The sequence below is a fragment of the Vidua macroura genome, chromosome 20 (assembly GCF_024509145.1).
Source record: "Vidua macroura isolate BioBank_ID:100142 chromosome 20, ASM2450914v1, whole genome shotgun sequence".
In the NCBI taxonomy this organism is placed as follows: domain Eukaryota; kingdom Metazoa; phylum Chordata; class Aves; order Passeriformes; family Viduidae; genus Vidua; species Vidua macroura.
In genome coordinates this window covers 6,801,753-6,829,240 of record NC_071590.1, presented here as the reverse complement: position 1 = coordinate 6,829,240, position 27,488 = coordinate 6,801,753, and the positions used below count along the sequence as shown (strand labels likewise).

The 27,488-nt window shown below is 57.5% G+C and overlaps 1 protein-coding gene across 5 annotated transcripts in view; it reads left to right on the top strand.

The window, feature by feature from the left end:
• The window catches only part of SMG6 (SMG6 nonsense mediated mRNA decay factor), a 103,784-nt gene extending 77,276 nt beyond the window's left edge, over positions 1 to 26,508 (top strand). For 4 of the 5 annotated variants that reach the window (XM_053995190.1, XM_053995192.1, XM_053995195.1 and 1 more), the window contains exons 14-19: positions 10,646 to 10,822; positions 13,791 to 13,940; positions 20,811 to 20,964; positions 24,174 to 24,385; positions 24,638 to 24,719; positions 26,255 to 26,508. In XM_053995190.1, coding sequence (XP_053851165.1) covers positions 10,646 to 10,822; positions 13,791 to 13,940; positions 20,811 to 20,964; positions 24,174 to 24,385; positions 24,638 to 24,719; positions 26,255 to 26,385 — 906 coding nt within the window. In that variant the 3' untranslated portion in view covers positions 26,386 to 26,508. The remainder of the gene's footprint in view (positions 1 to 10,645; positions 10,823 to 13,790; positions 13,941 to 20,810; positions 20,965 to 24,173; positions 24,386 to 24,637; positions 24,720 to 26,254) is intronic. The other variant, XM_053995191.1, reaches the window with a different exon arrangement.
• The last annotated feature ends 980 nt before the right edge of the window (positions 26,509 to 27,488 follow it).

Genomic DNA, 27,488 nt, shown 5'->3' with positions numbered 1-27,488 from the left:
CCTGAGTAACTCCAGATCTGCAAGAGGGCGTCTGGCTTTTTGTTTTTCAGAAAAGAGGGGGAAAAAAAGTTGTTTTTCAGGCTCCACATGCAGGCTGCCGATGCGCCGGGGCCGCGCAGGCTCCCGGGCCGGGGTGAGTCAGGCACAGGGCTCGGCACCGCGCCGTTCCCAGTCCCCTGCTCCCGGTGCAGCTCATGGCACGGCCGGGAGATGACGTGCTGGGGACACGGCCTGTGCTCGCCCTGCTGTGGCTCAGCTCCTGCCCCTGTGCAGCGTGGCTGTCGCTGCCCTCCTTTACAGCACAACCGGCCTCCTTTCATCTGATGTCACCAAGGGGCTGCACCATTCCTTGTCCTGAAGCCAAGCACTCAGATCCCACTCTTGACACCTTCTTCTCCACCTTGGACAATGCTCTGCGTTTCCCTGCGTTGATTTTTTTTTTATTTTTTGCTGGCTGCTGCACCCCTCCTTTGTGCTCCAAGTCTGCTCGCTGCTCATCGGGTGGGGACCTGTGCTGCTCACACCAGCACTTGTAATGTCTGGCCTGCAGCTCTGCCAGAGGCCAGAGTTGGCTCTCGGAGCACGGCTGGATCGCGAGGACGGTGTTAGATGGAGGGTGGAGTGAGCGAATACCCCTCTCTTCCTACTGTGCTTTCAGGAAATGTCTCTAATGCAGCTGTAAGTGTGAATGAAGTCAAAAGTATGGATTGGTGCCCCTGCTCTAGCCCACCCCACTTGTCGGGGCCCATCCAGAGTCCCCACCCTATTGTTCTGCTTCAACTCCTCCGTTTCGGGGCAGGGGCCCTGCTCTGCACTCAGCATCCCACTCCCGAGAGGAGGAGCTCTCCCGAAAACAAAGACACAGCGAATAGCTCTCCTTTCCCCACCAAGCCAACGTTCCAACTCCTCCTTCCCTTCCCTAGGTATGTTTGCAGCTCTTGGCCCAGCTGGAAGCAAGCAACTGCAAGACTCAGGCCATTAATCATTTGCCAGAAAAGCTGAGTATTGGGTATAAGTAGCAGAGCTGTGCTTGCTGCTTCCTTAAAGCAGAGCAGGATCTGCGTGGGCCAGAGCTCACGGCCGGTGCCGAAAATCACCTCTCTGGGAGGCTAAGGGAGCATGTCCTGCTTGGAGCAGCCCCTCCTGGAAGAGGACATGGGCTCTCAGGCACGAGAACGTCATCGGGAGTCCCCTAAGTGGCAGCATTTCACTGTAAAGCAAAACAGAGCATTTGTCCCTCCCTGAAGTGGCTGCTGGAAATGGTGTGAGCCGCTTCCCGCCCTGCCCCGAGCCGGGAGCGCGCTGCCAGCGCGGTTCTTGCGGCAGGGGGGAAATGCCAGTGTTGGTAATACCTCTGGGGCTGTGGTGTCGCAGCCAGCCGAGCTGTGGTGGCATTTTTCTGGTGTTATTCCATTGCCTGCTGTATCCCCACCCTCTGTTTTCAAGGGAATTCAACGCTGGCCCCGACAGAGTAGCCGACAGTCGGGGGAGCTCCTCCCTGCACATGGCAGCCCCGTGAGCTGCCCTTCCACCAGGGCTTTGTTAGTTCAAAGCAAAGCTTCTCCTTCCCCTTCCAAAGCTGAGGAGAGGCAGAGTGCCCTGAGCTTCCCAGCAGCATCCAGGGCTGGTGAGGCATGCGAGAGGCACCGGGGCACTGACGTTGCTCTGTCTGACTTCTGGTTTCTGGAGCAGAGGTTTCTCATCCCATGGCTCTGACTCAGGTATCTGTTTCCTCTGATGTGGGCAGCCATCACTGGAGATTTTTCCCTGGGCACGCCGTTGTTTTGTGTCCCCCAAGGGGTGGTGGGAGTTGTGGGAGAGCTCCCTGAGTGCTGCCACAGCCGGTGGTGTGGATCCCGGGGATGGGAAAAGCAGCATTGCAGGAGCAGCATCTCCATGTTCTAAAGTTCCCCTAAAACTGGTGGGATGAGCATCCAGTTTGTGTCCTAGACCAAAAAGTCGGAAGGAAATGAAATACACACACACCTTGACTCGAGCCAGTGCGTGCACTTTAACTCAGATTTTGGCTGTTGCTGGGTGTCAGCTCAAGGACCCTCAGCTCTCTGCTCCACATCCAGCTCCATGTAACAGCAACACCAAATTCCTTTGACACTGGATGCTTAGGAGGGATCTTTTGTGGTGTTTATTTGGCTGCATTTTCCTGGCCAAACAGCCTTGCCTGAATTCAATACCGTTGTGCCACTGGCACTAACCACTGTGACCAGTTTACCTAGAGAAGGATCCCAGTTCAGCAGGTTGGGATTATCACCCGCTGAGAATTGCTGGTGTTTGAGGAAGTGAAAACCCCCTGGGGAGGCTGCGAGCCGTGGCCAGGTGGGAGCTTTGCTGCTTTAGGAGGTTTTAGCGGTTCTCATTAAAACAGTCTCCTGTAGACTCAGTTTCCTAAAAGAAGAGGAGAAAATTCCAAACGCTTTCATCCCAGTTCAAGTATCCACCAGGGCAGGGAACTGTGGAAGTTACGGTGGGATCTCAGATGACATTCTCTGGAAAAAAAACTTAATAGAGTGCAAGTATGAAATGCTCAGGCCAGAGCAGCTGTGCCCTCTGCAAAGGCTTGGCCAGTGCTTGCACCTCTCCCTCTCCTGTGCTGGGTAAGGAAGGGCAGAGAGGGGGAAATCAGGGGTCTGCTGGAGGAGCCCCTCTACTTTGGAAGCCTTTGGCATGTCCGTGAGATATTTAAATGACAGACAGACATATAGGGATCTGTAAATACTCATTTGGTGCCAACTAAACCACAAAGAAGATACAGCATTTGTGGTCCAAGGAAGTTTAAATATTTGTGGTCAAACTTAAAATTCGACATAAAACTCTCATCTGCGATGGAAGGCGGCCAGGAACTGCATGGAGAACGTATAAGCTGTGTAAACTCACAGAAATGGCTTCCCAGCCAGCTCTGCCAGGACCAGGCAGAATATTCCAGCTCTTGCCTCTCTGCCTGAAGCAGAGGTGACACAGGAAGGGCAAGAGGTGGATGGTGCAAGCTGGGCAGGTGGGGGCTGTCAGGGTGAGCTCTGGTTTGCACCTTTTTTAATGCTATTTTTATATTGTAGATTGCCAGCCCTGCTTCCCCGTTCCTGTGTTGTCATGCTTTTCCTTCCACCACCCAGCTTCCCTCTGTCACAGCACTCTGTGACACTGGTGCTTTCTCCTGTGGGGCAGGAATCTCTGAATTACTCAGTGGGTGAAATCCTGGGACAGTTTCTCGTTGTCTCCATGGGGAAGTGCTTGGAAAAGAGTTTGTGCTGTCGGTGAATCTTCAGGGTTTCCTCCTTGTGAGCCCCCAGCAGGGCCAGCTCCCTCCTGCCACCGCTCCAGAGACACATTCCGGAACAGGGAGGGTGCCAGATAACCACAGCACCGTCCCCACAGCATGGGGCAGCCTGCACTGGGCTCCTGCCCCTTTTTTTTCCCTCCACATGTCCTGCAGAAAGGGCACTGTTGCAAGAGCGCCCTGAGATTTGCAATCGAGATGTTGGATTGAACATTCATCAGCCGCATTTCCCAAATTCCAGGAGAGACAGATCCCAGTCCTGGCACAGCAACACAGTCTCTGGTCACCAGTGTGGCCCCACGAGCAGATGGACCCGAAAAACACCCGGGGTGGAGAGGTGTGGGGGTGGCCCTGCCTTGTCCCCAGCGCCAGCGTCCTCTGGAGTGGTGGCCTCAGAGGAAGGGCAGCGTGTGGCTGCTGAGAGCAGAGCGGTCGCCTTTCCCTTACTAAGCAATCCTCCCTTCCTCCACCGAAGAGCCTGCTAACCACTTTCTTATCTGTCTGAACTCTGCAAAACAATCTCTGGCAAGGCAGGCATCCTCCGAAATGGCAGAGGAAATAAATTCCCCCAGTCCCTGAAAAGGAAAAGACTGGAGGCTCCTGCAGCAGGGAGAGCAGCCCATGGCCTGTGAAAGCTGTCAGTGGTGCCATGTTGGCTTTGCTGAGGATAAGGAGCTTGCCTTCCTCCTTCCCCAGCCTGGGACCACGGGTTAGGGGCAGGATTTCAGGGATTTGTCTTCCCCGGTTCATGTTCCAGTAGGATTTGCAAGGCAGGAGCAGAGCGGGCTCCTTTGGACTTGGCTTTACTCGTGGCCTGACTTTTTCTCTTTCTTTCCTTGGGAAGTTTGGGCATGTGCTGGGGGCTGGACTGGGAGACAGGAAGGCACTGAGGTGGCTGTAACAGGGAGTCCCTGTGTGTGACTCACTGTTTCTCCAGGAGTCATCTGCCTCTTTCACAGCTGTGATTTTTCAGCCCCTCGTTCACATGACAGACAATTTAAATGTGTGGTCCTGTGCTCAAGCCTTCACCTTGAAGAGCAGAAATGCCCTGGATCTGTCACTGCTGTGGGGATCAGCTCATGTGGGTATGGTGTGTGGACAAAAATTCTTTCTCCAGTGAAAATTCCTGCAAAAATTCCTGTAATGTCTTACTGGAGGCACCATTTTGCTCTGTGGAGGAGCCCACAACCTCTGCTGAGCTGTTGGCACCAATGCCTGAGGACATGAGGAGAATCAGACACTCACAAACCAGATGAAACATCCCCATTATTCACTGGAAGCTTCCTGCATCCCATCATCTTCTCTGGGACTGCTCTGGAGGGGGTAAAATTAAACAAGCTGAAGAGCCACCTCCTGCCTACGAGGTGTTGGATGCAGCCTGGAGCCAACTGCTCCGTGCTGCAAATGCTGCTGCTCCCTGGATCCGACAATGAAGTTCTTTAGCACATTTAACAGGTGAGTAAGACATTAGGGCAAGTCTTTCCAAGCATCAGCGAAAGCCAGAAGCTTGGTTTGGAATCCAGCAGGAACTTTCCTCTCCAGGCTGTGCAACTCCAGGGAAGCAGTTGGTCCCGGGCTGGGCTGTGTCAGCTCTCCAGACCATCCTGGGCACAGGAACTTTAGGTGGATCTGGAGGATGGTTTTTCATCTGGAACATCTGCTTTGGCTTTGGTGCTGACTCTTCCACAAAATTAACTAAAGGTTCCTGCAGGACCCTCAGAGGTATTTTGGCTTCAAGCCCTGGAGCTGCTCACAGCTTCCCCCCTGTCACTGAGTCTCACCCTGCTGTCTTGCAGCTGCCAGCAGTGGCAGGTACCAGAGCCTTGGCAGGAATCTGTGCAGGCTACTCAGGGCTTCTTCTGGTCTCTGGCCCCAAAACCTGGGTGACTCAGCTCAGATCCATCACTTTGCACCTTTATGTCACCCATGTGTATTCTCTGCATCACTGCACTGGATGAGGCAAGCCAAGCCCAGCAAGCCCTGGGGATGGTGGGCAGCTGGCTCCCTTTCCGTGCTGCTTTCCAGCTTTAAAGGCCAGTCCTGGCTGAGCTGTGTGGCCTTTAAAGCTGGAAAGATGGAGGTGTTTGCCAGGCCAAGCACATCTGCTGTGATGACTCGTCTGAGACTCTGTGCCCCAGTGCAGAGGCTGGAGCTGTGCCTGAGTGAGGCTCAGGATGCTGGGAGAGAGTTTAGGATAAGACATGGCCACACTCTCTCTTTGGAGAGTGGTTCTCCAGCTGTGGCCACAGGGAAGAGCAACTGGAATGGTTCTTCTGGACTTCTGTCTTCTTTGGGTGTTTTCTCATGCTCCTCTCTGTGATGGAGCATCTGGCATGGATGTAGCAGATCCTTTCCCCAGATGTGCTCTCTGGTTGGTGCACAGGATCCAGCAGTGAGATCCATCCAAGCCAGAGGTGCCTTGGTTTGGTCCCTGCTGCAGCCACAGTTGCTCTCTTGGGTCACACACAGCACGTGGGAACCACATCCACAGAGCCTGCTTGTGGGGTTAGTTGAAATTAAAAGTTTCTCTGAGAGACCTGTGCCTGCAGGCAGCTCTCAGCTGCTGAAACCAGGGTTACAGCCAGCTGTGAGTGCCTCTGCCCAGCTGGGATGGACACCTTGGTCCTCCCTACCCAAGAACCAAACCCCTCCAAGCTGTGTTTGGGGCTGGGCAGAGCAAGGGGCTCCTCGGGTGGGGAACGAGCTCATAGAAGTTGGGCTGTGATGAGTCCAGGGTTGAACCCACCCAGCTTCTGTGCAAGCCTGTGAGATTAAAACCCAGAAGGGCTGAGACCAAACGAGGCAGGCGCTTTCCTTTGTGCTCCTCCTCCGAGCTGGCTCCCCAGGGATGGGAGGAGGCGGCTCAGGGCACAGGGAGGCACTGAGCCATGGCCTGCCTGGATGTTTTGCAGGGTCAGTGCAAACGTTTCAGCTGGGCAGTGCAGTCGCTGCGTGATTTAGATTGTTTGGGGCTCACTTGGTCTCAGCATCGTTCAGCTACTTCAGCTAAGACATGTTTAAAATGATGTGGCAAAAACAGTGTTATCCCCACTCTGGATCGTGCTGGAGCTTGGCTCTGAGTCCCAGTCCTATCCCGTTCCCATCTCCGAATCTGGGATGGGATCTCTCCATGCTATGACTCAAACTTCTCATGTCCTTTTCCCCTTCTGAATCCAGCTGTCAGGATGTGCTGGTGTCTCCCCCTCGCACATAGGAATGCAGAGCCGGCAATGGCAGCCTGTCCTCCGAGCAATCGCTTCTCCAGAGCTGCTGCCTCCTGTTTTCCTTGTGGAGTCTCAGGTTGGGAGAGGGAGAAGCTGCCAGGATCCCTGCACACACCTCCAGCAGCAGTGTGGCATTGCCAGAGGGCGTGGGGCAGCCCCCTGCAGACCATGTCCCCCCCGGGATGTGGCAGGTCCCCGCGGCTGAGCAGGGCTCCCCTGGCCAGCTGGCTGGGCTGCCGGAGGCTCTTTGGACTAGCTGAAGGAATCTGCATTCCTGCCTCCCAGTTGTTTGCTCTTTAGGACGCTGTGTAAAATTAACAAGTTGTAAAAGTTGATTGAAGGCGGCGGAGGGTGTGACAGCGATTTTCGGAGCTGCGGGAGAGCCGCGTGCGGAGCAGCGGGGCCGGCCCGGGGGCAGAGGCGGCTCCAGGCGCTCCTCTGACCCAAAGCGAGAGCGGGGCTGGTTTCTGGTGGTGTCACCCCGCCAGCACCAGGTGCAGGTGTCCCCTCAGGCACAGAGCTCGCAGCTCTCAGAGCAAGCCCTTCCCTCCTCTTAAATCTTCTGGAGGACATGTGGTGCTGTGGTGTGGGAGTCCTTTGCCCTGCACAGTGCTCAGGAAAGCTTTTCCCCTTCTGCCTGTTTTATCAGTGGGGGCAAATACAGCTGAGACCACAGAGGGGATCAGCTTCATTAAATCTGGGAACCCCTGGTTAGACTGGGGAACCCTGCTGACTGCTGGCAGGAGGTGACACTCGTGAGGTCCTGGTGGCACTGGCACTGCAGAGTGGCTTTGAAAACACAACAGCTGGTACAGTTAATGCACAGCCCTGTGGGTCTCGACAGGCAGTTAGTGTGTGTTAATGTGTGTCCTGCTGTGCCTTACTCAATGATCAGTATGTTAATGTGTGACCCATGAATTAGCAGTTGGCTAATGAATCTCGGCAGTGTGGCCAAGCTGGTGGTGAGCCTGTCTGATGGAGCAGGAGATTGGAAACATCTCCCCTCCGGCCGATGAGATCAGGCTGGCAATCAGAGCCGCTGCAGCCGAAGCCACCTCAGTCCCACGCCTGGCCCCCAGCCACGTGTCCCCAAGAGGCACCGCGGTGGCGAGGGGCTCTGGGGTGGCTCTGGGGAACTGAGCCTGGGTCATGGACGGGGGCACCAGACCACTTCAGCAATTCTCATTTTCGGTTTTCCTTTGAGAGTGGCTGCGTTCGTGTCAGGCCTATTTTCATACCCAGCAGTGACTCGGAGCCAGGCTTTCGGTTCCTGCTGTCGCTCTGCACAGAGGGGGAAGGGCTCTATTCCCCGCTGGGGCTGAGGTGTCTGCTGCCACATCACCAGAAACATCCCCACCGTGTCACTTGACGGTGCCATTCCTTCGGGAAGGTCGGGCACAGCTCCCGGTGTCCCCACCACGCCCCGCCGGCATTGCCACGTGCGCCGGCGAGCACCTTGGCGGCCATCGCGGTTATCCCGGCGCTGCCGCTCACATTTCCACCCTGAAACAGGAAGTTTCTGACCAAAGCGGGTTGCTCGGCGGCACGCAAGGTCCTTCTCTGCTGTTCCAGAGAGCCCTGGGTGCCAGTCACGGGTCACTTCGTTCCCAGCCTGGCTGCCGGCAGCCCGGGGCTCTGCCGCGTCCTCCCCGAGCAGGGCTGCACGTGACGGGGATGTGCAGAGCGTTTGCTCCTTCCCTGTTTTTCATTCATGTGGGCTGGAAAAATGTGTTCATGAGACGAGTTGCTGTGGCATTATGTCATGGGCCTTTGGTTGGGCTCTTTTCCCCCCAGCAGATGAGCTGGATTTAAGCATGTGCTGTGCTGGCTTGGCAGGAAATCTGGTGTTTCGTACTGGTTTCTTCTTCAGGGGAGGAAGGAGTAATCCCACCTGCCCTTGTCCCCAGCCCCAGCCAAGGGTGAAGGGAGCTCTTCTGTGTGTTGCCCAATCATTCCTGATCCAAGAGGCTCAGATTTAAGCCTTTGTGGAGCAATGGTGTGTCAGCACTCAACCCCTCCTGAAAACCTCATGGATGTGGCTTTTATTTCTAGAGGTGTCTTGAGAAATCCCTGAGGAATGGAGTCAGGATGAGGCACCCATCTCTTCCCCATCTATACGGGCAGTTCCTGCATCCCCTTCCCTGCTGTTGCTGTTCTTGGCAGCATCCTGGCATCCCCTGGCACGTGGCTGGTGGTGGTGGGCGCTCTGCTTGCCCAGCAGCCTGGGCACAACAGAACTGCAGATACCCAGACTGGAAAATCCCTGGGCAGAAGTTACCCTGTGTGAGTCAGGCTGGGTCTCCATGGCATTAACCCATGGAGCTGGGGGTGAAGCCAGTGGTGAGGTTTCCACCACTTCCCTCAGCTGCAGCCTGGAGCTCTCAGAGCTCTCAGGAACTCTCAGGAGGGATGTTTCCCATGACAGCCATTCCCACTTCGCTCGTGTTCTCTTTCCTTTGGACTTTCCCCTGCACACAGTCGTTCCTAAAGGAGAGCCAGGAGGTTGGGAATGTTCCTGTGGTGACACTTGCAGGGGTTGCTCCTGGCTAGATGTCACAAGCAGAAGTCTGTCCTGGGAAAGAAGGTCCCCAGCAGCTCCTGGAGCTGCTGAGCTGGTGTCACCTCGTCCTTTGCTCCCCTCGGTACCATAGGACACATTTTATAGGTGTAAAATCAGTGGTTATGAATCTCTTGCTCCTCAAAATACTAATTCTTGTCATCACCCTGCTCACACCACCTCCCTGCAGCAGCAGCTGCCTCTGTGGGGAGGACAGGGCTTCTCCTCCCACACAGGTACAAGAGGATTTCAGGGGGACACCTTCCAACAGAGGCAACCCCAGCTGCGGGTGCACGAGGGTGGCTCGCTCTGGCAGTAGCCGAGGTGGGAGGTTGGAGGTCAGAGGAGGGTCAGGTTTTTGACACGCACGGCAGCGACACAGTGGTTATAATTAGCCTGCAGAGAGGAAACTGGCAGTGCTGTGGAAGAGCAGAAGTTTCCTCTCACAGCAGCCTGGTGCAGCGGGGCCAGTGCCACTGCCAGCCCTGGCTCACCGAGGCACGGCCCCGTCGGGCACAACCACACCAGGACCAACCTGGCATCACAGGGTGTGTGTCCCTGGCTGTGAGGCACCTGGCCCTCTGCTCAGCTTCAGAATCCCAGTCCTGGGAGCCTGCAGAGACCCTTTTGGGATGGTGGTCTCTGAGACTGCTTTGGTCTATGAGCACAGCAAACCCAGGGTGGTTTGGGGGCAGGGGAAACTCAGGCGTCAGCGCAGACTTTGTGTCCGTAGCGTGCGGCACTTTTAATCTCGTTCGCTGACTTTCTCCCTATAAATCTGCAGCTCCCTGGGGGTGACACCAGTCAGCAGGAAGCACCAGGGGGGAGCTGTGCAGGTGCAGAGCCCTGCTGCAAGGGGACAAGGGCTGAGCCAAGGCCAGGCGTGGCAGAGGTGCCGGCTGAGGCTGTGCCGCGTGGGACAGGGCTGTGGAGGCACCAGGCTCCTGTGCTCTGGAAACTCCATTTGAGAGCCTCATAAATTGGATAATTACCCAAGCTATTGAGTTTCCTTCAGGCTAGATCCGTCCCAGCCTCCCCAACAGGGCTCCCCAGTTGGTCTGTGAGATGGGCCCGTGGGACAGGGTCGGGCTGGAGGTGAGATGGGGCTCAGGTTTTCTCAAATGCCCCCACCCTCTCACTCTCACACCTGCATCCCTCCACAGCTTTTAGGGAGGAAATCCAACAACGAAGCCAAAAGGAAGGAGAGGGATAGGCTACATCATTGATCTGTCATGGTTCAGCAGGATTTTCCCCCATTTGCTGGGGCTGGGCAGGGGGCTGGCTGTGCCCTGGGAGTCCTGCAGCCCTGGAGTGCTCAGAGGAAGCAGGACAGGATCGGTGCTGAACATCCTGACTTTGCCTGCCTCCTTTTCCCTGGGGACTACAAAGCAAGGCAAACCCCTTCCAGCCGTGTTTAGAAGAGGGGCACCCCTCACATCCCTGAGGTGCTGCCTGCATCCCACTGGGCCTTCTATCCTGAACATTTCCCCCTGGTCGTTACTCATCCGCTCCCCTTTGCACTGACTTTGTTTTCCTTTCCCTCTCCCCAACCCCCTCGTCCTCACCCCGTAGGTTATTGCAGCCGACTGCAAGAGGGTCACAGTTCTGAAGTATTTCCTGGAAGCCCTTTGTGGACAAGAAGAGCCTTTGCTGGCATTCAAGGGTGGAAAATATGTGTCAGTGGCACCCGTCCCAGACGCCATGGGAAAGGAAATGGGAAGCCAAGAGGGAAAACAACTGGAAGATCAGGTACCGTGCGGGAAGAGCGCGCCTCGGTGAAGGAAGAATCACCCCTGTGGGGCCCAGCCTCTGCCTGCCCTGCAGCTCCCGCTATTTATAGCTGGCCTAGCTGCGTGTGCATTTTATGGGGGGAGGCGGGGGGGGCAAGTGGTGCACAGCCCTTGTCTCCTGAGTGTGCTTTGCTCGTGCCCCTTCCTGCCAGCCCAGCCCGCCTGCCTCTATCTCGCACGCCGCTATGAGTTCCAGATGCTGCTTTTTTCATACCCAGGGTGGGGGCAGCTTTAATAACGTGCAGCACCACGGCCCCGGGAGAGGAGGTGGGCGAGGGGGTGTCAGGGTTCAGCTTCAGGATCAAGTTTATAGCCGTGGAGCCCGTTGCAGCAGAGGCCTGAGCTCCAGCCTCCAGCACACGTACAGGAAGAGCTGACATTGGCGCCCCGTCCCTCCCCTGCCTCTCACATCCTGATGTGATTAAGGAATTCAACTCTTGTTTTTCTGCCCTTGCTTGTTCCTGTAGGCCTTGCTTCACTCCAGGCTCCGTGTGTGTGTTTAAGGGCCCTGCCAGCTGCTCTGCAGGTTGACTCCTTTCTTCTGTTTAATCTTGCAGTTGGAAAGGCCAGGGAAACAGGAGAGAGGAGCAGAGGCGTTGGGAACGGGAGGCTGGGTGGCCTGGTGCTGCCCAGGCTCCCTCTGGCTCCCCTCCCTGTGCTGGGGCCAGCCACTCAGAGCCAGAGGGATGTCACCCTGAGCAGGGACAGCACCTCGTCTCTGTCCCATGGGAACTGAAAGTCAGAAAGCTCAGAGAAGCCCAGAGCAGTGCTGTACTCAGCACCCTCCTTGTCCCAGCTGAGCAGGGGACAGCAAATCCCAAGGCAAGAGTTGTCTCTGTAAGAGTTGTCTCTGGATCTTTGTCCTCTTCTGGAGAAGGTGCTGGAGGTTTTCAAGCTGGCATGTGGGATATGGGGGGGTGTATAGGTTCTTCCCAGTGTCATGACAGGGATGGTCCTGTTCTTCAGAATGCTCCTTTTGTGGGCTCAGTCCATCCAGTTCCTGCTGTGAGCAAGCACACTACCAGGATAGCTCCCTCCTGCCCCATCCCCACAGTCTCTGCTCAGCTGTGGGAATCTCTCCATGAGCTCATTGTGCAACCCTGCAGCTTCCCTCTTGGGCTCTGATCTCAAGGAAGCTTGCAGCTCGCCAGAGTGACCACCAGCACTGTGGGGCAAGAGGTCCTGACCCCCCCCAGCAGATCTGCATCAGACAGAGGCTTGTCCCTGAGGCCCTGGTGTGACACTCTCCCTCTGGCAGCATCCCCCCCATCCCCTGTGGTCCAGGCTGTCCCAGCAGAGGGAAGTGAGCCTGAGGGCTCCCATCTTCCTCGTTCCCATAGCTAAAAGGTCACAGGGAGAGAAGAGAAGGTGGTTCTGTGGCCTGGGTGAAATGATTGAGTGCACGACTGTGCAGCACTGGGGTTGTTCTAAATTAAGACCATGAGTCCCTTCTGCTGACGCGTGTCGTGGCAGCCTGCACAGGGCAGGGAGTGTAGCCCTGCTCTTAACTCTCTATGCAGGATCTGTCTCCTGCAGCCCTCCAGGGGCTCAGAGCAGGTTTTTCTGGCCAGGTGCCATCTGGAAACTCTACCCAGCCTCATCACAACCCTTGGATTTTGTGCAGAGAAGGGAGGATGGGTAGTGGCATGGCTTGGGAAGGCCACCCATGATCACTGGGGAGCAAGGTTGGCTGCATGAGGTGAGGGGTCTGCAGGCAGCAGTGGAGAGTTGGGCTCCTGGGCAGCACATGTGGGACACATGTTGAGGAACAGGGACTTGTGGGCTCCCCTTTGGGTGTAGAATGACTGGGGAGAGCAGCAAAGCTTGGGCAGAACATGGTTGTGAGTGATGCCCAATTAGACACCAGCCACCACCTCCCACCCTCCTGTATCCCGGAGATTTGGGTATGTGGGGAAAGGCCAGTGTGGCCTCCACCTAAGGTAGGAACAGCATGGCTCCTTCTGGGGTCTCCAGTTCAGGCAGTGCAGGCATACTGGGAACAGTCTGCAGAACTGGTGGGTAACCTCAGGGCAGGGTCTCTAGGAGAGGAAGAAGATGCAGTATGGTCCAGATGTGCTGGTGTGGGCAGGAGGTTGGAGAACCAGGGACCCTTGAATTCAGAAAAGAAAAGGTTCCTGGATAGCAGGAGCATGGCAAAGGCTGACTAGAAGTAGGCTGGAAATATTAACAGAGGAAGTAATTAACTGTTGAAACGAGTGACCTTGAGACACAGTGGATGCTCCATCATGTGGAGCTTTAAAATCAAGATTTTGAACATCTCCTTCTGAAACATCTGTTCCAGACCAGCTGTAAGTTTTGGGTTGGGTGCAGGAATCTCTCTGGACTACTCAGAGGTCAAAATGGAGAAGGGCAGGCACTGGAGTTTGTGGATCTGAGGTTCCTGTCAGGATGAGCAGCCCATGTGCCCTGTGGGATGAGGCAGCAGTGTTAGAGCAGCCTTGTACTGCCCTGGTGCAGGGAGGTGGGAAGAAGCAGCCTGAACAGGGATGTGCAGCCTGAACAGCCAGGCAAAGCAGAGAGACAGGGAAATACCATGATTTCACAGAACTGGAGGCAATAAAACATCAGTGACTCACCCAAGGCTGTGGGAAGAGTTTTCCAAGGTGAGGAAGAGGGTGTGATTTTAGAGCAGAGCATAAAGCTGGGCTGCCCCTGCCCAGCCTGGTCGCTGCCTTTCCTGCCCATTACCTCCTGTCTCACCTTGTCATTTCCTGAAGGTTTGCTATTTATTTGCCTTCTTTTGGATGTTTAGAAATAGTCAGTCACCCATCACCAAGGGGTGATGGACTGCCTGCCAGGGATTTGTCTGCTGGAAAAGGAAGAGCAGAACAAGAATGATCCCTGCCACCAGCATCCCTTACAGTGACTGCCCTCCTGTTTTTCTCTCTTTGTGCATTTCCTGGAAGAAGGAGGATGATGTGAGGATTGAGGCCTTTGAAGATGACTCTGAGACTGAAGGCAGTGGAGGAGAGATGGACATCAAGGAGCTCAGAGCCAAAAAGCAAGCACTGGCCAGGAAAGTCGCTGAGCAGCAGCGCCGTCAAGACAAGATTCAGGTAGGATGGGCTGATCCCACCTTGCTGTGCCAGTGGTGCACAGCTGTTTTCCTACCATGCTTCAAAGGCTTCTTGAGATGTCCCACGGCACCTTAACCTTCCTGGGTGTAATGCCACGTGCTGCCTCTGTCAAACCCAGCAGCATACAGCTTTGGCCCTTTGGAAGGTCCAAATCTGGGTTGCTGTCCCCACCCTGAGTAAGATCTGCCCTCCCAGGCCTTGAAATGAAGGTTTTGGGGACCCACTTGAAGCCAGACACAGCTTCCCTATGGAGCTGCCAGCACACCCAGGAGTGGCAGGGCAGTGCTGTAGCTGCTGGCTGTAGTGCTGTGTGTGCCAGGCAGCGAGCTGTGCCCCGGGGCAGCGGCTCCTCTGCGTGTGTGCCAGTGAGCTGTGCCCCCACCCAGGGCAGAGGCTCCGTGACAGCGAGATTTGGTGAGAAATCAGCCTTCCTGTGCAACGGGGCACAGGCAGACAAGGGAGAGGGTGGGACGTGAACGGCAGAGTTCATGCAGGAGCCAGCGGCGGAAAAACAATCTGCGAACGGCCGCTGCAGCCAGAACGTTGCCATCGTTATGGGGACAAACAGACGGGATGCAGGTGATCCTGGCCTGGCCCTGGCCTGATGAGAGCATGTTTCCCAGTGGGAGTTGGTGAAGTAAACTGGTTGAACTGGGAGCAGATGCCTGGCGAGGCACCCTGTTGCTTTAAGAGCAATCTCACATGCATGGATGGCTGTTGGCTGCCTCCTCGCTCGCAACCCCTCTTCCTCCAGCCTCGCGGCCCAGATGAGGATTTCTCAGCAGAGGAAAAATTCTCCCTGGCTCCCCTCCCCCTCACCTCCGCCCTCTCTAATGCCCAGGGCCCTTCACTTCCATAATTCTTCATTTTCCAGCCTTGAACGTAAGCCAGACACATCTGTCTGGCCATATGCGTGAACTCTGCAGTGTGTGCCGAGGTGGTTGTAAAACAGGGCTGCTGAAGGCCCTACTGGGAGAGCCTGCACATGTGTACCCTCGGGCTACTGGCGCCGGGCCCAGAACCACTGCGCTTCGCTTTTCCAAACCCACCCCAACCTTTGCAGATTTCGCCTTTTTTCTCTTTTTTTTCCCCCTTTTTTTTTTTTTTTTTCATTTGAATTCAGAGCAATCCATATCAAGGCGAAGGTAGAAGTTTTGTGTGCAGGGAGGGAGGGGCCGCCCCCACAAGCGAGTCCATTATTGTTGGCAGGTACCTGGGTCACGTTAATACGAGGAGGAAGAAAGCAGCAACGAAACGAGTGAGAGATTGGAGAGATGGGCTGTAAATTAAAGCGGCCTGAAGCCTTCCAGCCTCCCATGGTTGTTAAGCGGGAGGTGTAAGTAAATTCCCCACTTCCCACTGCCTTGTACAGACACAGCAAACAGGAACTGCACATGTTCGGGGAGGGCAGCGCGCAGCAGAGCCCGGCGAGCGGCGCAGCTGCAGCGGGGCCCCCCGGGATGGCCGCTGCCCATTCTGCAGGGAGAGTGGGGGCTGCCTGATGTTGTCAGGGGCTTTCTCCCCCCGGCCTGCTCCTCCCTTCCTCCTCAGCCGTGCTGGGGCCGATGCTCGCAGGCAGAGAGAGGTCAAAATGAGGGTGTGGGCAGCTTCAGGGGCTGCACAGCTGAGAGCTGAGGTGCAGTTGGAGTCTGAAGGCGCGGGGTGGAGGAGAAGTCCTTGGGGCTTCGGTAAAGTCATCCAGGCTGTAGCTGGCTGGGAATGGCCTGGAGCAGAACATGTGTGCTTGCCCCAGTCCTCTCCCTGCCCGGGTACTGACCACGCAGCTGGAGCAGCAGAGGAGCTCGGGTGGAAAATGCTGCCGTGGGAGGCCAGGTTGGAGCCAGCTCAGCATCCACCCCCTCCACTTTCCCTCTTATAACCTGTGATCCTTCACCTTTCTGCTCTTCCCAACAGATTTAGTGTTTTGTGGGAGCTGGGGACCTTTTCCCTTCCCTGTTACAGCCTCTCATTCACTGCCCACCTAGGGAATGTCAGCTGCTCTCCAAGTCACCCTTTCATTTTTTTGGGGACAAGCCACAGCTCCATCCGAGTCCAGCAGATGTGGCTCCTGGCTCAGCACACAGGACTCAGCTCCCCACACAGCAGTGGGGACTGGGGTCCAGGTGCTGTGGCTGCCTCCTGTGGAATCTGTGATGGTGTGTGCAGTCCCCCAGGGTGCAAAGCCTTCATCTCTTGGCTGTGTGGTTTCTTTCTGTGCCCAAGGAGAGCACAGTGTCACAGCCTCACCTGGGACTTGCAGAGTTGTACTTCTCATGGATCAAGTCGCTGCCTTCTTCCCTGCAGGTTTTCCTGCCTTTGCCCTGTTCCCCAGTCTCTGACAGCCCAGCTGTGCTGCTGATTGACATCTTGGGGGGGATTTGAGCTTCATTGCTCTCCTTAGGTCCTTGTCCCTGGCTATCTGCAGGACTGTGGCTTGAGCTGCTGAGGAAGCACAGGTCCAGGCAGGATAAATGGCAAATGGGGTGGCCCTCAGCCAGCACCAGCTTTAGAGGGAACTCGGCTCAGCTCCATTCCCCTACACAAGCACACACCCCAAAACTATTAGTCTGAGAGGAAAGATAGAACAGATCAGGGTCAGGTCTCTTGTGTCCCTGGTCAGCTCTAGATGCAAAGCAGCTCCCTGGCTCCACTGCCAGCCTGCCACTGCCCTCACCACATTCCCACACTGGGACAGAGCTGGTGACAGCTGCTGACGGCAGGGATGCATCAGCACGAGGTGAAAGACCAGGCACATCCCTGGGTGCTGCTCAGGTGTTTAGAGGGAGGAGAGACCAGGCAGGCAGGTGGACAAGAAGAGGTGGCAGCAACACTGCTGGGGCAGGCAGTGCTCTCAGACAGGGCTGTCCCCAAGCCACAGCCTGTCCTGCTGCTTGGCCAGCCCTTGGTCCATGCTGTTCAGCGTCCCCTGTCCTTTGTGCCGCCGCTGCGCGCTGGGAGCGGTCGAGTTTCCTGACCGGTTGAAAACATCCCACCTGAAACATAACAGGCTCTTCCTCTGGATGCTGCTATTGTTTTGCTCAGCATTACAGAAGCAGCTCAACCGGGGCGGCCAATTATGACATGTCTTCCCAAAATAGCCTCTCTCCTGTCCCTTCTGAGCCCACGGAACGGCCGCCCCCTTAAGATGCAGCCGCTCCTTTGTGGCGGTAGTGTGAGTAAGTGGCTAAATTTAGCCGTGTCCCATTCACGCTCTCCCTCCCCGCGGGAACAATGCCGCGGGCGCACACGCGCCGGCACAGCACCTGCCTGGGAGCGGGTGCCTGCAGCCTGCGGAAGGCGCACACCCACCCACGGCGGCTCCGCCACGGCGGCGGCCCCGGTGTGCTACCAGGCACGGGGCACGTTTACTCCCGAGGAAGACGCTGGGGACGAGCCTTGGGAGGAGGAAGCCCTGGAGCAGAGAGGCTTGGAGGAGGCATTGTTCTCGGCCCTGGAAAATCCGATCCCCGCGGAGAGCGCGGGGTTGGAAGGGGCAGCGGCGCCGGCTTTCGCCGCGGTTGGGGAGAGGGTGGTGGCGGGAGAGAGGTGGTGGCAGGATGGTGGTGGCCCTTCCGTCCTGGCTGAGCGGCGTGACCCCGTGCGACCTGTCGCTTTTCTCTTCGGCCTCTCTGCCATCCTGGCACCACGGGCAGAGGAGTTCTGGGGTCCGTGTGCGGGGCTCCGGGGTCCATGTGGAGCCTTCTCCTATTCTGTGCTGGTGGTGGAGGCTCTCAGTTCGCCCTCCTGTCACTCTGCACAAAGTCCTGGCTTTTGGGGGACCGTCCCCTCCCACGCTGGAAGCCCTCACCCGGGCATCGGCTTCCGGGGAATTCCCCAGGTGATCCCAGCTGATGGATGAGCTGGGAATTTGGGACTCCGTGTGCAGGAGTGTCTGATCTCAGTGCTGCCACCAGCTGGGGCAGCCGGGGGAGCCACCTCCGGCTCCGGCCCAGCTCCTGGGAGAAGCCCCCGTGGCCGGAGCAGCGGGATGGGGAGGGGGCCGCGGGTGGGAGCAGCGCTGACACCGCAGCGTTCGGGTGCAGGAGGCAAGGGGGGTGGAGCTGGCAGCCCGGGAAAGGGCAAGGAGCCCCTGGTCTCAGAGGTCCACTGCTGCATCCAGTACTGTGGGGTCACCCTGCCACTGAGTTGAGCCAAGCCGAGCCTATTTGTTTAACCCAAATAAGCCAAAGCTAAAATCCGGCTGTCCCAAAACACTTGGGCCAGGGCGAGGCTGTACCTCTGCTGTTCTATCCACCCTGCGCTCCCCAGGGTGGTTTCCAAACCCCACCTCCCAGCAGGACACACAGGCCACCATCTCCCTCTCCTTGTTTTAGGGACACTGAGGCACGGTGGGACCAGCAGCTCGCTTCAGGCAGCTCTAAAAGCACAGAAGCTGAGTCCCAAACATGGACATCCCAATGCACACCCGCATGCTCCCCTTCCTCCCCACGGGACCGTGCCCCACTGACCGGCAGGAGGGTTAAGCAGAACTGGCCTCCCCGGTTCTGCCGCACATGGGCTCCCTTTCATCTCTGGCGTGGGGCCAGCCAGCGTCCGCATGAATCACAGGCCACTCCTCTCTCCCCCAAACCCCTTGGCCGGAGGCTTCTGCAGCCTTTTACTCACACAAACAAAAATAAATCTCGCTGCCGGCCTCTGAACTCTGCAAAGGCGAGTTTCCCTCTGGCTCCCCGAGCGGCCCGGAGCTGTGCGCGGGGACTTGGCACGCTCCCCGCCGACCTCGCTCTTTCACTCCCGGCGCATCCTGTGTCCTTCTCTCACCGGGCGGCCCGGCGAGCGGAATGGGACGTGACGGCCGGCACAGGCGTTGCTGGCGGCTGCCAGGAATCGGCCGGGTACGGCCCGCGAGGGCCGCCGGGGCAAATGCCACACACGAGGGTACTGCCCTCCCCGCCGTCACCCCCGTGCCCCCGGCCGGAGGGGTGGGTGAGCATCCTGCTGACGCTGCTGAGGTCACCTGCACGGGCGGGGGTGAGTCACAGGCTCAGGGACTGTATTGGGGTGCAGGCCGGGGTCTCCTCCTGCCACCAGCTCTTGTTCACATAGGACTGTCACTATTCAGTGGAAACTGCGTGGTTTCACCCCCACTTCCTGCAACTTCAGGGCCATTGACCTCTATGGCAGCCCCACAAGGGATTTGCCACTCTCTGAGTCTCCGCATTGGTCTCTGGAGCCCTTCTCTATCTCCCCAAGGCAGCTGGAGCAGGCTCCAGTGCCTCCCAGGGACAAGCAGCTCCTCCCACACCCCAAAACCCCGCGGAGACACCCTACCTGCTGTTCTCCTTGTGGTGAGGGGGCAGCAGCAATTTTATACTGGGGTTGGTTCTACAGTCCCTGACTGTAGCTCTTCCTGTGCCACCAGTGAGTGCCAAGGCAGAGCACAGGCAGGGATGGCATCTAGCACGTGAAGGTACAGAGCTGCAGCCTGGGGACACCGGTGCAGATGGGCAAGGCATGTCCTTCCACTGGCAGACAGGACCTGGCATGCTCCTTGCTCTGCCTGCCCCTAAGGGTTTGTGGGAGCCACATCCCCAGGACCAGCACTGCCAGAAGGAGGGTGGGAGGCACGTGGTGAGGTTCTGGTTGCTGCCTTGCCTGGAGACACTTGTGGGAGGTGGCAGCATCAAGCCGCCTTGATTTAAAGCCAGGTGACAACACTTGGAAATGAATTTAAAAAACACTTCTTTCCATGGCCACTGCTGGCCCATGCAGCTCGTTGTTCCAGTGCGCCTCCGAGGGTTTGGCATGACTGAGGGAGGGTTGGGATCCTCCCTGTGGGGAGGGGGAGCTCCCCATACCATTGGGCAGGACAGGGCTGGTGGTCACCACGTGTGCCCAGGGCACATCTGGTGGGTCCGAGCCTGGTCTCAGAAGGGTTTGCATGGTGGATGTGTTCCACAGCAGCTCTGCTGTGCTCCATGGGTGACCGGTTCCTATTAGAGGCAACAAACATCAGTGAGTCCAGGGAAGCTATTTTTAAGCAGAGGAAGCACTAGAATAGCATCCTGAGTTTTTTAAGCCTGTGGCTTACTGAAGAGCCCAAGTCCTTCGAGAGCCTCGAAAGTAATACGTGAGCTCTGGGGTCCCGTTTTGGCAACTGACTTTGGCCAGAGGTCCAGGTGCAGCCCAGAGGGCGGCCAGCAAGCCCCAGCAGACCCTCCCCCTCTGAGTGTGAGCACCTCTGGTCTCTGGGGGTGTGAAGGGCTCGACCAAGGACAGTGCTATGAGTTTTCAGGGCTGGAACCCACCTGGTTTCCCAGCTGGATGGAGTCGGAAAAGGCAAGGCATGTGCAGGAGGTGGTAGGACAGTGAAGGAGATATTCAGCCAAGGATCCCTACCCCACAGATCTCTGGCTGCCTGCTTGGTGTCCCTGTGTTAGGAGGCTGTTGGCAAGACTTATGTATCCCAAATTGGTTTGTTTTGTCTCTTGTCACCTTGACCTGTTTCCATGTGAAGCCCCAGAACCCCTCTCCTCCCTCCCCTTTGGCACGAGTACAGATGATCCTGGGAACTGCCAGTCCCACAAATAGGACAATTCCCAAAATACCTCAGTTTTCAAGGCTGGTCCCAGTTCTCCCAAAGCCTGGACAGGGCTTTTTTTCTAGGAGAATGTTTTCTTGGAGGCTTTTGCCATCCTGCTCACATGTGTACTGTGGGCCTGCAAGAGCTGATGTTTGGGGTGTGCAGGTGGGATGGATGCAGCTTCCTCCCAGTCCCCTTCCCGTGGATCTGTACGTGCCAACCAGGCTTATCTTCTTCTCTCAGGGTCCACGGGTCGTAGAGCTGACATCCTCCTTACTCACCATGTGTCCTTCCTTCTCCTCCAGGCCGTGCTGAAAGACCAGAGCCAAATGAGGCAGATGGAGCTGGAGATCAGACCTGTCTTTCTGGTCCCAGACACCAATGGTTTCATCGACCACCTCAGCAGTTTGGTCACACTGCTGGACTGCAGGAAGTTCATCCTGGTGGTGCCCCTGATCGGTGAGTAGGGTCAGTGCTGTGGTGGGGATTTCCCCTCTCCCCTGGTGTGGTCTGTCCCTCCAGTCTGGCTCCCTCTCTCTGTGCCCCACGTGCCCTCAGTGCCTGTGTGGTCTGCAGCTGGTCAGCTTGTGCCATGGGACTAGACTTCATCCTGCCCTGTCTCATCCCAAGTGTTGTTGGCATTCCTTCAGCCCCTGTCACCCTGCTCCCTCCCTGCCAGCCTTCTGCCCACAGCACTCAGCAAACTTCTCCCGGTGCTTCATTTGGGGGGTGCCAGGGACTGGAAGAAAGCAGATGGGTGTTAAACAGGATTTGGAGGGAATTTCAAAGGGAGCAAGGAATTGTTAAACAATCAGAGCAGATAGCTTATCCCAGCTGAGCTGGGGCTTAGGCAGGCTGAGCAAATGGCCGGCCTGTGTCCCAGCGTCTCGGAGCTGCTCAAGCCCAGCCCTTCTTTTTATCCTTATAAAGCTCGCAGTAAAACAGCAAGCTGGTTCCCGTTATTGGTAAACACTCACCCTGGCAGATAACGGCTGTGCTGCTGGGTGGTCTCCCGGGGTGGCGGCAGCGCTTGGTTCGATGCCTTTGCTCTGGCTGTTTGATCCCTCTCCGAGCTGGAGGTGCCGCTCCTCCGGCCAGTGGCACTGCGGCGCCTGGCACGTCCCGCTGCCAGCCTGCACTCACAGGATCCCCAAGGACAGCAGGAGAGCCTGGGGCAGGAGTGGGGCTGAGCGTTGCAGAGCCCACGTCCCATCCACAGCCCCAGGAGGCCGGGGACCAGCTGGGTTCTGTGGGTGTCCAGGCAGTGAAATGGCACAGGTGCACCCCGTGGCATGCGGGGGTGCTGCCCTCCGAGCCATTGTGGGGGTTCCTTTTCAACTCCTGGTATCCAGCAGACAGCTCTGCCTGTCCCAGAGCCAACATCCAGCTGCTGCCCTTCCCCTCAGGCTGAGCAGCCTGGCTCAGGAGGGATTCCTGGGGCTGGGGGTGGCACCCCTGGGTGGGGAGAGCAGGGCTGGATGCCTGCCCAGCTCAGCACAGGAGCTGCCAAGTTGCTCCGTGGCTTGGCACTGCAGAAGCTGAGGGAAGGCAGTCAGCAGCACCAGCAGAGCCTGGGAAGCCCTGGGGGCTATGGGGCATGTTAACACCTGGGAGAGCTGGGACCTGCCCTGGAGCCATGGCTTTGCCTCCTGGTGCACTCCAGTGGTTGCTGGGAGGCTTCTGCATCAAACCCCAGCCAGGGGCAGCAGGAGAGCTGAAAACTCTGGTCTTCTCCCTGTCCAAGATACTGCTGCCCTCAACCTGCAAAAGGAGCCTGGCCTGCCCTGCCACAAGCACGATTGAGCACTTTTAGTGCCCTCCTGTCCTGCTGCCTTGTCATATGGGGACAGAGTAACTCATCTCCCACTGCTGCCACAAGCCCCCCAGAAGCACCCCAAAGCCAGCAACTCCCTGTCCATGCACTTGTTGGTCACATTCCCCCTCATCCCTCAGGATAGCTGTCAGTATGGCAGGAGGAAGCCATCCCCTGGGCCTGTGGCTGCTGGGGACAGAGGCCTTGGTGCCATGTCCCTTGGGCAGACTGGAGAGAGGCACAGTGCCCTTCCCCCGGCACTGCTCCCTGCTCTTCCCGGGGATGCAGCAAGGGGTTAAGCGCTTGGCTTCTCGTTGGGTTTGTTTCTCTTGCTCTTTAACCTGCTCCGTGCTCCTTGAGCCTGACCCCGCCATGGAGAAGCCAGGCCTGGTGCAGAAGCACAAACAAGCCTCCCCTTTGAAGCCTGTTTAGCTTGGAAGCAGGAAGGCGGATTTCGGGAGGGAATACCAGCTTTTCCTGTTTGATGTTCCGTTCTTGCACGGCTCCCCCCACCCCGGGCCCAGCCGTGCATTGTGTGGAAATGGCAGCATCAGGTCGGTAGCAAGAAGAGTCTCCAGCCAGGGAAGAGCAAAGCAGCTCCACGCAGATTTAATTGGAATACCCAGACAGTGAGTGCCAGTCTCACCATGGAACAGAGCGATCACGCAGGCTCCCCGGGCAGTGATTCACAGCACTGGGGAGAGGCCTCAGACCCCGAGCTCTCTCCCCGAACCCCCCAAGGAATGCATAGTTCCCACTTGAACTCAGGACTTGGCTCCAAGCTCGGAAACAATCTTCAGAAATGAAGCCATGGCTCAAACACACACACACACACACACAGAGAGAGCGCGCGGAGGCTCCCTCGCACACACGTGCACACCAACTCCGTGCACACGCAGCCCCGCGCACCAGCACAGCCAGGGGACACTTGTTTGCACATCTGGATGTGCATTTGTGTGCCCAGCCCTGCTGCCAGCTGTGAGACCGGGCATACAAGGGTGTGTCCAGATGTGCTCAGGAGCGTTGTCGCTCGTGCACGCAGAGCGGCTCTTCCAGCAGCCCCAGCACCCAGGGGTTGGTCCCTCCTGGAGCTCTGGGTCCCTCGGGCTCGTCAGGATGGAGCAGCTGGAGTTCCCAACCACTTGGCAGCAGTACAAGAGGTTCCAGTCAAGGTGAACAGGCTGGGAATCCACCTGGATTCCAAGCTCATCTCGAGGCAGGACAGATGCGCAAAGCCAGATGGGTGAGGTGTTGAAAGGAGCGTGTTCCCTGCCAGGAGCACGGGGTGGTGGCTTCAAGTGGGAAAACAGGCCTGGGATTTGTGTGGGAAATAGTGCCAGGGTGGGAACTGCCTGCTTCCTGTTCCCATGTGTGTGCAGCCCTGCAGTCAGACGGTGCAGAGGCAGGCAGTGCCACACGGGCAGGAGGCACAGTGCCACGGGCCATCGCTGTGCTGGGAGATAGAGGAGCAGGATGCAGGAGTTCAGGGTTTCCTGACACCCCCGGGCACGGACGTGCTGTTGGCACAATACAGCAGTGTGGGCTGGGGGGCACAGTGATGCTCCCCGGTGTTTGGCAGGGCAGAGCCAGTTGCCCTCACCAGTTGCACTGCGGGGGTGAGGTGCCTGCGCTCTCGGGGCCGAGCCAGGTGACCCACGGAGGTGGAGGGCAGCAAAGCTTTTCCAGACCTGCAGCCAAGTCCAGGAGCACAGGGACACTGCAGCAGCTGAACCCAGATTTCCTGAGCCAGCTCCCAGTGCCCCGGCCCTGAGGCCTTGGCAACTTGCGTGCTCCAGCAGCAGGTCATGGGAGCACCTTGTCCCATAGTAACTGTACCTCCTCTTCCTGTTTGAAGTGATAAACGAGCTGGATGGCCTGGCCAAGGGCCCAGAGATGGAGCACCGGGCTGCAGGCTATGCCCGCCAAGTGCAGGAGAGAGCCAGGAAGTCCATCGAGTTCCTGGAGGAGCGATTCGAGAGCCGGGACAACTGTTTGAGGGCTCTGACCAGCCGAGGCAACGAGCTGGAGTCCATCTCCTTCCGCAGTGAGGACACCACTGGCCAGCAGGTAAGGGGCATCGGGGAGCTCTTTGCCACCACCTCCTCAGGGAAAACCAGGGATCCTGAGGTCCATGAGCTCTGGCAGGGGGTGGCTCTGTGTCCCCACTTTGCAGGTGGCTGAGCAGGCCCTTGTGTCTCAGCTTGTGGCAGCCCTGCTCTCACTGAGCCGTGTTGGGCTGTCTCGAGGCGGTGCAGCAGTCAGGGTGGTGGGGGTGCAAAGTTTTCCCTGCCAAGGGTAACCTTGCCCATTCTTTTCCAGGGAAACAATGATGACCTGATTCTGTCCTGCTGCCTCCACTATTGCAATGACAAGGCCAAGGATTTCATGCCTTCCAACAAAGGTGGGACATCCTCACGTCCTCTTTGTCCCTTCTCTGTTGCATTCCACAGACTCCTCCCGTTTCTCTTTCATGGCCCTTGGATCTGTTCCCTCCTGCATTTTGCCTCTTTCAACACCAAGGTGCCACCTCCTGCCTCCGGTCAGCCCCAGGCTGTGGCCCTCCCACCTCATTGCCAAATGTCACCTCATGGCACCTTGGGGATGCCCCAGCCTGTGACAAACCCACCATAAACATCCACAGATCCATTTTTGTGGTGACAAAGGGCCAGAAAATGCCTCCTCCCCATGACTCCTGATGCTTTCTGTCCAGGAGTCTTTTTCCTCTGGATTCCTGGTTGGCATCAGCCATGTGTGCTGGGACCAGACAGCCTCCAGGCTGTTGCCAGGGCGGCAGGGATGGGAATCACATCAGCAGCTGCCCAAGAAATCAACCCGCATTTGTCAGCACGAATTCTTAGCAGCTTAACTTGTCAGATTCACAGAGAAACCGTCACCAAATGTTTATGTGCAAATGATGCTGAATTTTGAAATCATGTGGATTATGGGGAATGGGGCCTGACAAGCTGACAGCCTCTGGTTTGTAACAAGGAGGCGCGTCACCAGCGCGGGGCAGAGGATGTTTATTGTTACACATTTCTTAAAGTGTCCGCGCAAAACCTCCCGGTCCCACTTGAGGCAGCTCTCAATCCTTGGCCTGCCTTCCCACTGAGCCCCCAGTTCCCTTCCTTCCAGCACAGGCCAGCCAGGCGCTCACCCGCCATCCCCAGCCCCAACACCGTGACCATAGCCCGCATTCCTGGCCACCCTCCCCTTCCCCTCGTCCTGCTGCTCCCTGTGCAGCCAATCTGGGCCCATGTTGGGCTCCCATAAACTCTGTTTTTTCCATTCCCGTCCTGGCTCGGAGGCACTGTGTTTCCTGTGCTCATAGGAACAGTACTCTGGTCACAGGACCCAGCTGCTTACACATACCCCATATGCTTCCCCTGCCTCGCACACACGTAAGCGTGGCTCCCACATCCCAGCCCGGCGCGTTGCGTGCGGGGCAGCTCATCCATCTGGGGGCAAGATCCCTTCGGTTGTTTCTCAGGCATCAACTCTCAGTGTCTGTCTGAGCCCCAGCCAGAAACGCCTCGGTGTCAGTGGCGACTCCAAAAAAGCTCCGCAAAAAATAAGGGGTGGCTTTAGATCTTATAATGAGATCAACAGAATAATAGCACCAGCTTCCTGCTGGAGCCAGGGTCGCAGGCCGTCTTCCTGGCCTGGGTCAGGCAGGGACCTCCTCTTCCCAGCCTGTGGCCAGTCCACCACCCCCATGGGCAGTGGGCAGTGATCACAAATCATCCCTGGGCAGCACAGAGAGGGCAGCAGATGGCCTTGGGGAGGCAGGGCTGTGTCCGAGGCCCAGCAGGAAGCTTGGCAAGGAGCGGGGAGCTGAGAGCCGGGAGCAGGGAGGGTAGAGGAGCACACCATGGGATGGGTGGAAGGCCCAGGGCAGGCCTGAGCTTCACTGTGCTGTCTGTGTGTGTCTCGTTGCAGACGATCCCATCCGTTTGCTCAGGGAAGTGGTTTTGCTGACGGACGACCGGAACCTGCGAGTCAAAGCGCTGACCCGCAACGTGCCGGTGCGGGACATCCCCACCTTCCTCAAGTGGGCTCAGGAGGGCTGAGGAGGCCAAGCGGGGCCCAGGGCCCCTGAGCGAGTCACGCAGCCCCTGACGGCGGGAGCCCGGCTCCAGCGCCGCCACCGCCGCCAGCCCACCACGAACAATAAACGCCACGTCTTCAACCCACCCCAGAATGGCCGTGCTGAGAAGGGCCCCCCGAGGGCAGACCAGCTGGGAAGGTCATTGCTGTGGATGGTTCACGTGGAGGCTGGGCCGTTGAGGGTCCCGCCGGCCTTTGGGCAGTGCCAGCGCGGAGCTGGAGAGCCCTGCTGGCGAGGGAAGCTTTGGGTGAGCCCTGTGCTGGATCACCAGCCTTTCGCTTGGTTTGCTTGGGTGCAGAGAGCTCGAGTCACGCCTCGGTGGCTCTTTGGGTTTGTAGGCTGCGTAGCGCAGAGATTGGGGACACGCCGGCACAGACTTTGGGATTGTTTAGTCCAGCCTGTACCCCTTGGAGAGGCCATGGATTTCAAGGGCAGGTTTCCCCCTGCCCCAGCCTATTTGTTCTGCATGGCTAGACAGCCCCAGGTCCCCATCCCCTTCCCCACCGTGTGCTGCCCCGTGCAGGAGTGCTGCTTGCAGAGGGGTTTGTCCTCTCCGTGGTGCGGGGTTTGCTTGTTGAGTTTCATTTTTTTGGTGTAGGTTAGTTTTCAGGTGTGTGCCCTGCCTGCTTTGCTGGGGGAGGCTTTGAACACCCCCACAGCTGCTTTGTCCTGATCCCCTGCCCACCCCAGCCATTACTTGCCCCTTCCCTTCTCCTCCAAACCCTTTAGTCCTACCCTGCTACCTTTAGGCACGCTTTTGACCTAAGACTCAGTGTGAGGCTAACAAAATTCTCCAAGGACCCCAGGGCCGGCTGTCCCGTGGGTACTGTGTGTCCTCACATTGCCACAGGCCCCTCTTCATGTGGGATCTGGCTTCTGCCTATGTCTGCAGAGTCAGGGAGAACCACAGAAATGCTCAGCCCCACTATTTGCCTAGCTGAGAGGATCCATGGATGGAGCCATTGCCTCATCCCTGGGTCATTTTTTACTTGGATTTGGGGTTGGGGTGCTGCTAAGCCTTCCACACCCCACGTTGTCCCATCACCAAGTGTCCCGTCCCCAGTG